This window comes from Rhinichthys klamathensis, unplaced genomic scaffold, assembly GCF_029890125.1.
Source record: "Rhinichthys klamathensis goyatoka isolate OS25496 unplaced genomic scaffold, OSU_Roscu_1.1 h1tg000206l_1, whole genome shotgun sequence".
Classification (NCBI taxonomy): domain Eukaryota; kingdom Metazoa; phylum Chordata; class Actinopteri; order Cypriniformes; family Leuciscidae; genus Rhinichthys; species Rhinichthys klamathensis.
In genome coordinates, this window is record NW_026606731.1 from 3058459 (window position 1) to 3074133 (window position 15675).

Sequence of the window (15675 nt, forward strand, 5' to 3'; positions counted from 1 at the left end):
GTCACCACCTTGGATGCTCCCACCATCTGCTCCTCCGTGGGTTCTCTGCCATTCTATCTGCCTGTTATTACCAGCTCTTCGCCTACTCCTCGTCCTCCAAAGCCACCACCCTCTCTCCCTCATCTCCTGTTTGTCTCTGTTTTGGTTACAGGGCGAGGTCACACCTTCTGGGGAGGGGCGTTGTCACAGACACTCATTCTTAGTTTCATTATCATGGACTTTTAGTTTGTTTTCACCAGTTTCCTGTCTTCCTTTGTTCAGTTTTCCCACCACTCTTTAGTTGTCATGGTAACAGATATGATTAGTTTTCAGTTCAGCTGTGTGTCATTAATTACCCTCGTTTGCCTTGCTATTGAAGTTGCTGTGTTTTTATCACCCATTGTCCGGTCACGTTTCCGCATAGAAGGTTGGTTTCTTTTGCTCATCTTGTTTGTATTGCCTTCTGAGTGGATTATTAAAGACGGTATACCTGATCTTCATCTTCATCGTGTGTTCCTTACAACCGTTGGTGACACCATGTTGTGTTTTACGTCATCAATCCGTGGCACATTCGGTGAGGGAAGCTTGTTTTCCGCCACTGAATAAAAAAATAAAAAAGTTAATTGTGACTTTTTTTCCCCCCTCAGAATTGTGGGTTTATATCCCACAATTCTGACTTTATAACTTGCAATTGCAAGTTTATACACTGTCCGGCCCAAAAAAAGTTTTGTTTGGATTTAAATAGAGAAATGCTTAAGAGTCTATGATTGGATAATTTTTGCATTTGCAGTGATTATTATGTTTCTAGCATGTTATATGTTTGGCAACAGTTCTTCTAACTCTAATTGATGAGTGTGTACAGTAGCTTTTCATTTCTTAAACAACCATCTAGGAAGACAGATCATGGCCATATTCCAGGATGACAATGTCAAGATTCATCAGACTCGAATTGTCAATACAACATCTTGACCAAAAATGCATGCACCTCTTGATGGAAAAACATCACAATATTTTGTTCCATCACGGGGTGCATACATTTTTTATCAAGATCTTGTTTTGACAATGCAAGAGTCAAGCACTCTGTAAAGTCTACTCCAGCACCAAAGACTTTCAATGAATATACGGTCTGGACTCAGAGGTGCCAATTCAAGTGAAAATTATTTATGCTCCCTCCCAACCAGTCTGTGACAATTTGACCTGATGAATCTGGAATATGGCCAAAAACGAAGACGATGTGTGTGGAGCGAGTACTGGTTTGTTGTTGTCTCAGTAATTGCATCATCAGGTTCGATACTACTGTTGGTTTTTGATTTGATGGTCGTCAAAGGATCACACTGCAGTTCTGTGCCACAAATCTTCTGACACTGCCAGAATTTCATCGGAAGTAAAATTTGATTGCAACAGACATTAATCGGCTGTCGGCGAACGTCAAACTAGCGATCCAAAGGCTTCAGATTTTGGCCTAGAATCAGAGGAATCTTTTAGGATTGTCAACATTTGTCTCAGACGGCCAAATTGTGACCAAAATCGTACAGTGTGAAGTGTGAACCCAGCTTTACTTTTTTATTGAGTCATTTGGGCATTTCATACTTATTTTATTCATCAAATTTATTGCTTTAGATAGCAAAATATAATATGCAAGACTTTTTTCTAAAAAAAAAACATTTTTAGGATTCTGTCGAATTTACTTTTATCCATTTTAATTACTTTACATTAACTCTGGACACAAAGTTTGACAACTAAAAGTGTCCTTTTTATTAAAATTTTGAGCAGTACACTGAAAATAATTTGGTGTAAGATTTACTTTTAAACAATTCTCAGAAATTCCAAGTAAATTTCACAAAGAATTACAAAGAAACGTCAATTAAAGGGTTAGTTCACCCAAAAATGAAAAATTTTTACTCAACCTCATGTTGTTCAAACCCCGTAAGACTTTCGTTCATCTTCGGAACACAAATTAAGATATTTTTCTCCTCAATCCGACCGACACGTCTTCCATTGAGGAGGCAAAGGCAGAGGGCTCGTCCATCACCCAAGCTGAAGTCACCGAGGTAGTTAAGAAGCTCCTCGGTGGCAAGGCACCGGGGATGGATGAGATCCGCCCTGAGCACCTCAAGTCTCTTGATGTTGTGGAGTTTCTTGAAGTCTCTTGAGGAGTTCAAGTATCTTGGGGTCTTGTTCACGAGTGAGGGAAGGATGGAACGGGAGATCGACAGACGGATCGGTGCAGCTTCTGCAGTAATGCGGTCGATGTACCAGTCTGTCGTGGTGAAGAAGGAGCTGAGCTGCAATACGAAGGTCGATCTACGTTCCTACTCTCACCTATGGTCATGAGCTGTGGGTCATGACTGAAAGGACAAGATCCCAGATACAGGCGGCCGAAATGAGCTTCCTCCGCAGGGCGGCTGGGCGCTCCCTTAGAGATAGGGTGAGAAGCTCGGTCACTCGGGAGAAGCTCAGAGTAGAGCCGCTGCTCGTCCACATCGAGAGGGGCCAGCTGAGGTGGCTCAGGCATCTGTTCCGGATGCCTCCTGGACACCTTCCCGGGAAGGTGTTCCGGGCGCGTCCCACCGGGGGGATTGTGTCTCCCGGCTGGCCTAAGAACGCCTCGGTATTCCCCCGGAAGAGCTGGAGGAAGTGTCTAGGGAGAGGGAAGTATGGGAGTCTCTGCTTAGACTGCTGCCCCCGCGACCCGGCCCCGGATAAGCAGAAGAAGATGATGATGATGATGATGATTTTAAAAGGGATTTTATAAAGTGTATATCTATTGTTTCATCGTTTAAAGGTCCCGTTCTTCGCGATTCCATTTTTCAAACTTTAATTAGTGTGTAATGTTGCTGTTAGAGCATAAATAATACCTGTAAAATTATAAAGCTCAAAGTTCAATGCCTAGCGAGATATTTTATTTAACAGAAGTCCCCTTTCAAAGCATACAACGAACGGCCGGTTTGGACTACATCCCTCTATACTTCCTTTTTTAATGACGTAACTAGAACAGTTTTTTTTACTAATCTCCGCCCACAGGAATACACAAAAAAAGGGGGCGTGGTCTTATTGCGCTCCCACAGAGAAGAAGCACTTCAGCTGCGCATGCATCTCCAATTTATGGTAAGAGGCGTGACCTTTCCGGGCAACGTGCGATAAGCTGCTGTCGAATCACAACACAGGAACCGCTGGCACAATCAGAACTCTTTACGTATTTCTGAAGGAGGGACTTCATAGAACAAGGAAGTCATTGGGCCGTTTTCTGGACAGTGAAAACAGTGGTATACTACGGAGCCCCCCTAGTCCCACTTTGTCAAAAAAAATTATTATAACTATCTCGTGGCCTCAAGATAAGTAACTCGTGGCCTCAAGATACTATCTCGTGGCCTCAAGATAGTAACTCGTGGCCTCAAGATAGTAACTCGTGGCCTCAAGATAAGTAACTCGTGGCCTCAAGATAGTAACTCGTGGCCTCAAGATAGTAACTCGTGGCCTCAAGATAAGTAACTCATGGCCTCAAGATAGTAACTCGTGGCCTCAAGATAGTATCTCGTGGCCTCAAGATAGTAACTCGTGGTAAATCTTGAGGCCACAAGTTACTTATCTTGAGGCCACGAGATAGTTATAATAAATTTTTTTTGACAAAGTGGGACTAGGGGGGCTCCGTAGTATACAGATAAGTAAATTGTGTGAAAAATGCTGTGTTTTTTTACATGCGAAACATGAACACATGTTATATTGCACACTGTAAACACAATCAAAGCTTCAAAAAAAACATGAAGAACGGGACCTTTAAACCATGGCGTAACCTAATCTGTTATCACATATTTGCTAAAAAAATATGTCTCTATGTTTGAGGACTGCACTGAAATACTGTAACACTTGCTTTTCTCACAACCCTCTTCTCACTTTCTCCAACTCTCTCAGCAGTACTCATATTTCATTATATTATCACAATGAGGACGTCAGTGTTATTAGGCCCTTGTGCTCAGTTTCTTAAATCACATGCAGCAGATTCCAGTCTAACCACAGTGTAGGGCTGATCCCTGGGATTAAAGAGTCAGAAATGGAGACAGAGGTGTTTTAGTCAGTTGACTAATGATGACAGTGAGATTGGGGTTGTGGACAGCTGCTGGCTGGGTCCAAAGACTTCCTCATGTTTTGCTTTAGCTTAAAGAGGCCTGTGGGTTTCAATTTCTCCAGACTGGGATCATTTGACCATGTGGGGATCTCCACACTGAGCAGGGTGGAGCTGAATTCTGGCTCGGTTACATTATTGCGGCAGCAGACCGCTGTCACTCTGTAATGAGATCTGCGTCACAGGCTTACACTTTTAATGGATTTACTGCATAGTTTGTAGTCTATTCATCATGCATTATTTTAGTCTCTTATTTTTCCAGTTCTTTCTAAGAAAATGTATCATGAATACACTCAAGTAAACAACCTTAAGCATTTGTTTAGGTGAATAAGTTAATAACAAGTCTGGGTCATACTTACTTAAATTAATAAATTTACTCGGAAAGGGTGCAATAACTTGCAAAACAATCCTGAAAAAGATGCATCATCATTTTCACAAAAATATTAAACACCACAACTGCTTTCAATAAGAATGTAACTTGAGCACCAATTCTGCATATTAGAATGATTTCTGAAAGGTCATGTGACACTGAAGACTGGAGTAATGATGCTGAAAATTCAGCTTTGCCATAACAGGAATAAATTACATGTTAAAATATAAAACAATTATAAAATAATTATAATACTTTTTCACAATATTACACAATTTACTATATTTTTGATCAAATAAATGCAGTCTCGGTGCCCATAAAAGACATCTTTAATAAACATTTTAAAACATCTTACCGACCCCAAACATTTGAACGGTATATAATTATTTTTTAGAATATATTTCATTTTAGACAATATATGAACTATGTGATATAGGTGAGATTCACCTTATGGTAGAAGAATCGTTTGCCTACAGGGAATTATGTAACCAATGTGATGACATTCATCAATGCAAGATATCACACTGCAAAACAAATGATTCCAAAGTCCTGACAAATTTATTCCTGCATTAGTTCCCATGCACTGCACACTCACGTGAATATCAATTCAATCACCCCATGTGTTTGCACTTAGTTTTACACATCATTTAACACTTTTCTAACATGATAGGAAAATCAAGAATGGAGCCTTTTAACTTCTTTTTGTCTGTGCCTTAATGCAATCACCATTCAGAGCCCCTATGTTGGGCGTCCTATTGATCAGGGAAGGCAGGAATTGAGTTTGGTGCAAATCAGTGCGCAAGACAAACAGAGCATGAACCGACGGGCCACATTAGTGTAGGATGGCTCCTCTGTCTGCCAGGTGACAAGAGTTTACAAAGGCTGAAGTGAAGTGCTGAAGCACTTTACTAGAGACTGAGTGAGTGGGAGTGCTTTTAAGAGCCTTGAATGAGGGGTCATTAGCGCCTGAGTGACTTCATCAGACCAGACGGTACTGCAGGTTCCTATAGCCGCTGCGTTAAGGAAGATGCATGCTTTAGTGCAGACATGAGCAAACACATATGTGTTATGGCTCTTTTAGCCTGTTGACTAGCAGATTAGAACAGACCTCAACCAACACAATCTAATAGCGGCTGCTCTCAGCCTCTTGGCTGTGTGATGCATGCCATGAGCATGTGCAATGCTGGGTAAAATCATTACTGCTATCAAATTAGAGTGCAGATTCTTCTCTATTAAGATTTGCAGTCAGTTGTGTCCTGATCATGAGATCAGCAATAAGGAAAAGAGTGAGTCAATTAATTATTAAAATTAACAAGCCTCCTAATTAACAATTAAAACGTATGCGCCATGCAAAGGCACCTACACATCTTAACCAACAGCCTAGGAACAAACTCAAACATTTGTGCATTGAATTTAAAGACTGACTAAAGAATTTTTGTGTTGGTGTGTGATTTAGGTTCACATGAAAAGCACCCCGAGGGAGTGTGTGGCCTCTTTTAAATGCCAGATGTGTCATTCCTAGTCTGACAGTGTCATGTTGATAACAAGGACATGCTCCAAGGCCTGCGCTCGATGACAACATGTGAAGAAAAGCAGTGCTGAGGTCAGTGCCAGTGCAGATGACATTTCGTGCCCAAATAAACAAGCATCTCCGTATCAACACAAGTGTATCTTTATGAGAGATCTGCTAATCAAAATATGGCATTTCCAATCTTTGGCACACCGCATCACTGATTTCATATTAGCAATAACTGTAAAATACAAACTGATAATGTCATAGTTATCATATTATCATCTTACAGAAATGACTCAACGTTCTAAACCTTCAGTAAATTCAGAGACTAAGTAATTATTAATGGTAAAATAGCACCATCTAGTGGCACATATTCCATTGTAAAATAGAAATATTATAAGATGTTTTGAAAGTGACAAACATTATATAAATCATAATTGATTTAGTTAGGGATTAACATTATTCATTATTTAGCTATTAATAACTTATTAATACATAATGGCTAAGGTTAATGATGTACATCTTTGTTTTAAAACAAAATGACAGAACAATAGAAGTTCTGTATACAATTTGCTTACTTTAAATGTATTATATATTGATTATATTGGCCTCCCTTGACTGAAGCCATAAAAGTTCATTGAAGTTCATTGAAAAGCACATCTAAGTGGGCTAAAATTCTTAATGTACACAAAGAAAGCTTTCAGCTTGCTTCCATTAAAGCCATTCTAATCCAAATATTGCATTGTGGATTAAATCATGCATTATGAATCCACAACGCATCACTCACAGTCATTATAGAGTTTCACAATAACATTCACATCACATCATTATTTAAAAACTGAAATAGAACACATAAGACAATTATAAAAGTATAAAACAAATGTTTGTATCAACTGTAAAATGCTAAATCATGAGCAGGAGCTAGCATGAGCTGCTTGTTGGTCAGATACTTGCGATCTATTCTTTTTCCAATCACAAGTCTGTTCATACAGGCATGATCTACATTTCCAGGCCTCCTCTATGTCCACCCCTTTGGGTTCCCTCTGGCCTGTCCAGTAGGCCAGATAACCCTGAAGCTCTGCCCGTAGTTGGGCTTCATTGAAAGGAGCGACTCTGGTCCCAATGGGTCCACTAGAGCCTTGGTGATAGTATTCAAGCTGAAGCAGGTCAATGCATGGAAGATCAGAACATGACACAGTTATTAGTAGGGCATCAACCAGTTCCTCAAAGGTGGTCACCTGAACCCCAATGCTTTTAGCATGGGCCTGGACTCCCGCTCCAAGCACTTGAGTTGAACGCAGTTTAAGGTGATTTAATATATGGTCTTTCTTCACTTCCCCTCTCACCAGTCCATCAAATAGCAATTTATACAGGCCCACCTAAATAACAGATGGACAGTTTAAAAAACAGATGCAAAGAACCAATCTATATATAATCCAATATATAATGGTCGATTAGAGTGTGCATAATAAAGAAAAGGAAAAGGGAAGAAAAATCTGTGCCGAGTTCTTAGAAATGCGCTTTTTGTATTCATGTTGGTTTCATATGATTTTGAGAAAAATTTTTGATGTATTTTTCATGGTAAAAAATAAGTATATAAATATCATCAATTATGAATTCAGTTTTGGGGAGTCAAGACCACATGACTTTTATTTAGCAGACATAATTTGTTCAAATATTTGTAACGGTTTTGTTAAAAGATACATTATCAGTGTTGTAAACTGAAAATAAAACTGAAACTATTAAAAATAATTTTTGGTAATTGAAATTAGGCTGAAATTAAATCAAATAAAATGTGAAAAAGTATAACATGAAAATAAGAAATGTAGAAAATTAGAAACTGAAATAAATACATTTAAGCTAAAGTACTAAAATTACATACTAAAACTGAAATAAAAATTAATTACAGTTGATAGAAATACTTTTAAAAAAGCATAACCAAATGAATTGAACTTAAAACAGAAAATAAATGAGGGACTAACAATATAAAAAATAAAAGCTAAAATATTAAGAAATACTATAATTGTATATATAAATTCATAATACTACAATGAAACCGATTTTTTTCTGCTAGTCAAAGAAATAATAATAAACGATTACACCAAGCTACTTAATATTTAATCTCTAGAATTTCATTCTTTCATGAGGAATTTATTCTATTAGGACATTTTTTACTTTATAATTTTCAACAACAACAAAAAACATGCTCTTTATAGAAAATAGACCAATTTGTATTCAGGTCATTGTAATGTTGGGGTTTTTTTTGTAAATAAATTAATAGATGTCACAAATAAGTGTCACATCATTGACCCTCACTATATGGCCACATGTATGTGGTAGTGGAAACACAATGAAGTCCAGGGAAAACAAGGCAGCTGTGCACAAAAGCACAGTGCCATCATTAACCGCTGCATCATAATGACCTGTAATAAATAACTCCAACTCACCTGTAAGCAGTTAACTTTATCTTGTGCAGAACTAGGCATGGAGTTGTGTTTGCGTGTCTTAAGCTCATTTAGGACTAGCTCCCCCTTCTGGTTATACATCAGTTCATCAATGACCCCCATGAAAAAAACACCTTCCTGCACACCAAACACAGGGAACTCTCGCACACGCTCCCCTGAAATAAGATGTTTGAGAATTAAATGTTTATACTTCATCCAAGTACCAAAACAATACCTACAATTATTTCTACACTGTCAACACACCTGCTTCTAACCGTGAAATCATGTGTAACATGTTGAGAAGTTTGATGGCTTCTGCATCCTCTCTAGTCTGGATATCTATAGGGACAACGTTCTGTATCTCCAATTCTGGAGATGAAAGGCATGGATGGCATTACTGAATATGCATGATAAATTATGTTGCACTATACACAAAGTATTGAAAGCCAATGCAGTTTATTACATCACCTCTTGATAAATGTATTTCTGCTCCGATTTGCACCTCAGTCCGTTGCAGGTCTTTTCTTTTGAGATGTGGCTTCAAAAGACTGTAGACAGTCTTCATCTCACACCAAGACTGGTCACACAGGAGAGTCACACTCAGATGCCGCTTGAGGAAGCGTTGCATTGGGCTGAGGCTGTTTTCATGGAGGCTCTTTCTCTTTAAACCCCTTGCATCATCAGTTTTTACTGCTTCTTGCCCCAAAGTCTCTTTGTTATGGCTGAAAAGTAGAAGAGCATTATGTTATTATGTGACAACAGCAAAGAAACAACATGTTGCAGAATGACGTGGGTTGCATGTTGGCACACAATATCTAGAAAAAACAATTCTCTAAGCATCACACAAAAGACTTACTTGTACACGGATGAAGTGGGCACCATGGGGCTGTTAAAGTCCACTGAGTGTTCACAATCAGTTTCTCTACTGAGAGGACGATGGGGATCTAAAAAGACAGAGAGAGAAAATACTGTTTACGTGTATAAAACCTAACAACAACATAGTTGTATCTCATTTTTCTTTCAGTGGAAAGAAACACAGATATTATACAAACAAATGAACAGAAAGAAAAAAAACACATAACAATCGCAACAAATGATCCAAATTACAAAATTTTTTGGGCTCCCAATAGACAAGGAAAATTACACAATATTTGACCGATGCTTTGTTGCTCGCAAGGGATGTTGAGAAATTCTGAGTCGCTAATGTCATCCCAGTCATCGAGCAGTTGTTGTGATCCAGAAGCATCCATCTAAAAACGAAAATAAAGTAACTCTCAGCTCATTCTTCTAATCGAGACATCTTTACACCGATATTGCAGGAACAGCTATAAAATAAACACGCCATTAGTTCTTATAATTGTTAAAGATGTTTTACATTATATTGTTAGGGTTAGTTGCATACGACACAACGTTACTAGTAGGAAGTATCCCAAGTTAACATCCCGCCCCCTCAACATCAACAAATAATGTATTCGATTGGCTACTGCTCTGTGTAGCCCCACCCATTTCTTTACGTTTCGCTAGAAACGTATCCGATTGGATACCAGTGCCAAATGCTTCTTCTAATAAAAACAGACGTTTTACTTTTTGAGTCTTTTTAGTGTAAGCAAAGAAGAACAGTTCCTACGAATTCTGTGACATCACGATATTTAAAAATTACACATTTGAACATACAAAATGAAAAATAAACCATTATTAAATCATATGTGTTTGAAATACTGGATGGTTGCCAAGAAGAATCGTTTAGCGTAAACAGTGAGCCACAGAAGGGAATGGCGTTTTTGACGACCCGTAGTCAGTTGTTGTTCGTTCCCACTTCACACTCTTTGAATAAAAACAAAAAAAAGGCAAACTGACACTCCAACTATACGACCAAAGTTATAAAGAAAACAATTTATCAAGAAACATAACTGGATAATTACATGTCAGGTCAGAACATCTAATTCGCATTCTACACAGGTGGGTAGGAAAGACGGTGTATAGCCACTAGTTTTACACTAATTTTAACATAATGATCTAAATCACAGGTCTCATAAGAGTTAAAAACTATAATAAAATATGAATTATTCTGAAATAAAACAGGACATTGTTACCTTTACAGTTATCACAAGAGGATTAACTCTTCAATGGAAAACAACACTAGATGAATCACCTATGGACCAGAGCCAAAAGTCTAAAACAACACCTGAGACCATGAGAAAGCTGAAGAACAGTCCTGGAGATCATACATGCTCACAGAAGACCAGAAAAAAGGCCAAAAAAGGGAGTCGACGACACAAAAATGCAATGGTATCCACAGCCAGGCCCAACCAACCTAAAAAGACATCCATGAGCCAGTCCCAGGAGAGTCTGAGATGGGTGGGAGAGCTGGCCGACCCTGTGGAGGAGGAAGAGAGGATTGAGATTTATAAAGCCAACAGAAGGAAGCGCTATTTGGACTCAAGGACATTTAGCCTAGAGCTTGCCCTGCATTGACAGCCAGTAAAGTATTGTAGTTCTTGTATTTAAACATCAAAAATAAATGCATGATTTATACATAATCCTATTTTAAAATAGCTGCATTCATATTATTTTGGAGTAAAATGCTTTTAAAGTGATAGTTCACCCCAAAAAAATGAATATTTTGTCATCATTTACTCACCCTCAAGTTGTTCTAAACTTGTACGAGTTTCTTTCTTATCTTGACCACAAAAGAAGATATTTTGAAAAGTGTTGGCAACCACAGTTGACGGCACCCAAAGGCTGCGTACGAAATCGCATGATAGCTCTCTTGAGTAGGTAGGCCTATTTGAATTTGAGTAATTGCTTCAGGGCTGCTAAAAAAGTATGTTCTATATAGTATCATATGCACACCATATATCGCTGGTAGTAGTAGGTCATCCAGGTACTTTTTTGCCTACTATTTTATCTGTGATGATATGGCTTTTGTCACATACTGTTTTTAGTCTATATAGTAGGGAAGTATGCGATTTCGGACCCAGCTATTGCCTTCCTATTTTTTTTCCTACTATAGAAGTCAATGGGTGCCGTCAACTGTCAATTTGAGGGTGAGCAAGTAATAACAAAATTTCCATTTTTGGGGTAACTATCCCTTTAACATCTGACCTCTAATACTTACTTTCACCTCTAGGGGGCTCTCGAGTACAACAAATGAGAAGATCACTAGTTGCACTACTAACTTTGTATTTGAAGTAGGTCTTGTTTTCTAGCATGATGGAAACATTAAGGAAAATGCACATTACATTACATTACAATAAAAGCCAACATGTCACTTTAAATAATGAATTTATTTCATTTTAGGAGTTAATATCCATCTTAACGTAAACATTAATAAAATCAGAGTTAAAAGAATTAAAATAATTGTACACAGCACAAATACAGATTTTAAAGCCAGCACATTTGTGTCACTCACTCAATCAATGACTGTGCACAGAATAAAAGGGAATTAAAACAAGAAATAAATAGAGAATAAAAACATTTTAAGTGCTGTTATTTACATTATAATTTATTTCAAACTCTAGTCTTCATATACCTCAGTCTGCAGTATCAAACATGATTGAGCTCATTTCTAATGTGACCCCACTTGTAATTTTTCCTTCATGAGTAACAATACAGAGAACAACTTACTAAAACCAAGCCGAGCTGTGGAAGTTAGCTAGCCTTTACATAAAGAAAATATGGTTAACGACTTAAGTGTGGCTACAGTAGTAAAAATATGCAGGTTAGTTGATTTTCTGATGGATTTAATGTTTCAGCTCAGATATAACCCTTGTGCAAGACACCCTAAAATACCCTGGTTTTTTTTCTGTTTTTTTTTCTGTTTTTAGGCCCTAATATATTCATTTATCTAGATCTCAGTGAAATGTGAATCACGTGAACCATATGGTGTGTGGCAGCTCTAACTTTGTAACCCAACCCTAAAATACTCTATTTTGTTTTTCTAATACATAATTAATGGTGTGGAAAATCAGTTTGCACTCTAGTACATCCCATATTTCTCTATGGTCAACTAAATGTGTGTCCTAGTTGAACATCAAATCTAACCTTTCAAACCAGTGATGGTCCAATATCAGAAGATCTTAAACTTTAATCTCACTATTAAATAAATCAACCACATTTCTACATACAATTAAACTCATTGGTGTACACTACCACTAAACACTGATGGAGAAAACAATCCAAACCTTCATATGCTGCTTCTAACCAAACCTTAAAAACAACGGTTAAACCTAACCAAACCTTAAACAACACAGTTGCTTTCCCTCCTCCAGCCTTGAACTCACTAACTGCACTTCTGTTTTGGGAACCCCTTTCCAACTGGCAACAATTTCAGTCAGAGTTTCCTTTTTCCCCCCTCTTGGGACTCTATGAATGCAGGCGGTGGTTTATAATTGGTACATATGGGCGTAATGTCAGGCACATATGCCAGTGTGTCTTTCAAAGACCAGCCTTGCAATCAGAAGCCTGCAGCTCAACAGCAGAGAAGAAGCGCTTGGTCAACTTGTGCCCGTCATAATTGAGCTGGGTGGTGTAGAAGGTCCGGGTGTGTTTGGGGTACACTATGGTGGTGCTCTGGTAGCGCTGCACACGCTGACGGGGCTGGAACTCCAACTGGGTCTTGTAATGTCTCCAGGTGCTCTGAGGCAGGGCCAACACTGTCTGGCTGCACATCTCCAGACCCAAACCCTTGGGCTGCAGGGTCACGTCCTGGATGAAGTGCCGATCTGAATCATAACGCACAGACGATGTGTATCTGTAAAAACACATGTAACAAGTTAGTACTGCATTATAGGAATTGCACCTGCCCAGAGAAACTTGCCCAAATCCCCAAAATCATACGATGGGGTAACAGTAAAAAAAAAAAAAGACAAGAAAAGAAAAGAAAAAACCATCACCTTATTTCTTTTAGTGGCAGAGGATCAAGTTCAATTCCTTCTCCGTAGGACAATGCATGCAATTGGCGATTATTAGGAACCTGTATAAAAAGAATCAAATTTTTTTTTTTTATATTACTTTGGGTCAGGTAAATATGCATACATAGGCTACTGTACATACATAAATAATTAACAATCTATTTAATTTAATAAGTAACTTTAGTAAATATAGATTTTTATATAAATCACACTCACACATAAAAAGCATGTTTGTTAATCGAAAAGAAGCTGAAATATACATTTGAGATAAAAACCTAACCATTAGAAGTACTTTTTGTACTATTAAATGTCTTGGCTTAGCATGAAGGAATCATACCACAGCTGTCCCTCTGCTCTCGTCTTCAGTAATCGGGGTTCCAGCCCCGGTGCCCTGCAGTAACCAGACGCTCGGGCTCGGACTCGGACTCGGAGGCAGACCGGAGTCAGGACTGTCCAGCGGCCGATCAGCTTTAAAATTCATATCCAGCGGATCGTCGTCAGACACATTCCGCAAGTTCAGTCTTCCCACCATTGCTTTTTAAAGTTGCTCAACACTTGCGGGCAGGTTCCACAAGCTCTGCTAACAATGCAATTAAATCGAATTATGTGCAAAATTGTTTTTCTCTGTTGATCTTGCGGGCAGCCCTGTCTAAAAGAGATCCGAGCGGTTCGTATAAAGTAAACCAGCTGTGCGATGCCGTGGTCCCGTGGACTATCGTCGATAATCCGTTTCGTGGCTCTGGCTCACTGCTCCCGTTTCCTCCGAGACTTTGAAACGCAGATCTGAAGAAGCTGCAAATGTGTTTGTTGTCGCCAAGTTTAAATGGGTTTATAAAAACTGAGAGCAAAATGGAAACTTCCCTGACTTCGCTCCTGAGCGCATTCAGTCAGGGGGTCATCGCCGGGGAAGGGAACGCAAGTTTACCCGCTTGTCAGCCTGCCTGCATTCAAAATTGTCCACACTCAAAGAAGTTCATTGTTTTACAAGCGCCTGCAAGAGAGGAGACGCCTTCAAAACTGCCTCCCACTGATGATTGGAGTGACAATTAGAGAGTCAGGAGGAGGCCCTTGCTTTTAACAGAGGCCAACTTCACATCAAGCTTAACAAGTCTATCTATCTATCTATCTATCTATCTATCTATCTATCTATCTATCTATCTATCTATCTATCTATCTATCTATCTATCTATCTATCTATCTATCTGTCTATCTGTCTGTCTGTCTATATCTATCCATCTATCGGTCTATCTATCTATCCATCCATCTATTGGTCTATCTATCTATCTATCTATCTATCTATCTATCTATCTATCTATCTATCTATCTATCTATCTATCTATCTATCTATCTATCTATCTATCTGTCTGTCTGTCTGTCTGTCTATATCTATCCATCTATCGGTCTATCGGTCCATCCATCCATCCATCCATCCATCCATCCATCCATCCATCCATCCATCCATCCATCCATCCATCCATCATCTATCTATCTATCTATCTATCTATCTATCTATCTATCTATCTATCTATCTATCTATCTATCTATCTATCTATCTATCTATCTATCTATCTATCTATCACACACACACACACACACATGTAAAATGACAGACAATTATCAGTTCATCCGTCTTTCTAGCATACAATATACTCCTGGGCAAAAAAACAAACAAAATGGGACAAGCCCAAAATGGCTAAACACTAGGCTTTTAATTGTCTTAACCACAAATGATTGGTCAGGAAATTAGCTACATTTAAGCAAATGCACTACTTAAAAAGCCATTGCTGTCTGTGAAAAACAGACAGATCTTTGGCAGAATATAGGAAGTTGTGTGTGGAGTAATGAATCACAATGAAACACCAGTTGCGTGGTTATGCTCCAGAGCGGTGTCTTCAAAAATCTGATGAGAGATATTATAATAAATACTTCTCTACCACAGTGAAGCATGGAGGAAGAGCTGTCAATGTGTGGGGAGCCTTTTTAGCTGCTGGTGTTGGTGAGCTGCCTCACTGTGAAAAGTCATTTAATGGCTTGGAGTACAGGAGAATATGGCAGAAAGGGTTGCTTAAGTTATCTAAAGATGAATGATTAGATGTTATTTCTCAACAAGACAATGCTCCTGCCCAAATTGCAAACAACCAAGAGGTGGCTTGAGAAAAAAATCATCAGGCTCATGTTTTGGCCTGGCTTGGCACACTTTTTCTTTTTTGGCCAGGAGTGTGTATGTATGTGTGTGTGTAATGTGTATATATATATATGTTGTACACACACACACACCTTTCAGTTCATCCATCCATTGATCATACAAAAAATATCAGACAACTATTGGCTCA

General features: G+C 38.6%; 2 protein-coding genes across 2 annotated transcripts in view; both read right to left on the bottom strand.

The window, feature by feature from the left end:
* Positions 1–9888, bottom strand: part of exo5 (exonuclease 5) — a 274495-nt gene extending 264607 nt beyond the window's left edge. The window contains exons 1-7 of the mRNA XM_056263451.1: positions 9845–9888; positions 9586–9679; positions 9286–9373; positions 8898–9151; positions 8694–8798; positions 8433–8605; positions 6864–7364 (exon numbers count right to left, since the gene is read on the bottom strand). Of these exons, the coding sequence (XP_056119426.1) occupies positions 6894–7364; positions 8433–8605; positions 8694–8798; positions 8898–9151; positions 9286–9373; positions 9586–9679; positions 9845–9886 (1227 nt within the window). The 5' untranslated portion in view covers positions 9887–9888 and the 3' untranslated portion in view covers positions 6864–6893. The remainder of the gene's footprint in view (positions 1–6863; positions 7365–8432; positions 8606–8693; positions 8799–8897; positions 9152–9285; positions 9374–9585; positions 9680–9844) is intronic.
* Positions 9889–12615: 2727 nt separating this feature from the next.
* rflnb (refilin B) lies at positions 12616–14336 on the bottom strand. The gene is made up of 3 exons (XM_056263463.1): positions 13680–14336; positions 13325–13404; positions 12616–13182 (listed from the first exon to the last, which is right to left on the bottom strand). Exons 1-3 carry the CDS (start codon positions 13872–13874, stop codon positions 12867–12869), a joined length of 591 nt encoding a protein of 196 aa, XP_056119438.1. The 5' UTR covers positions 13875–14336; the 3' UTR covers positions 12616–12866.
* Positions 14337–15675: the final 1339 nt, after the last annotated feature.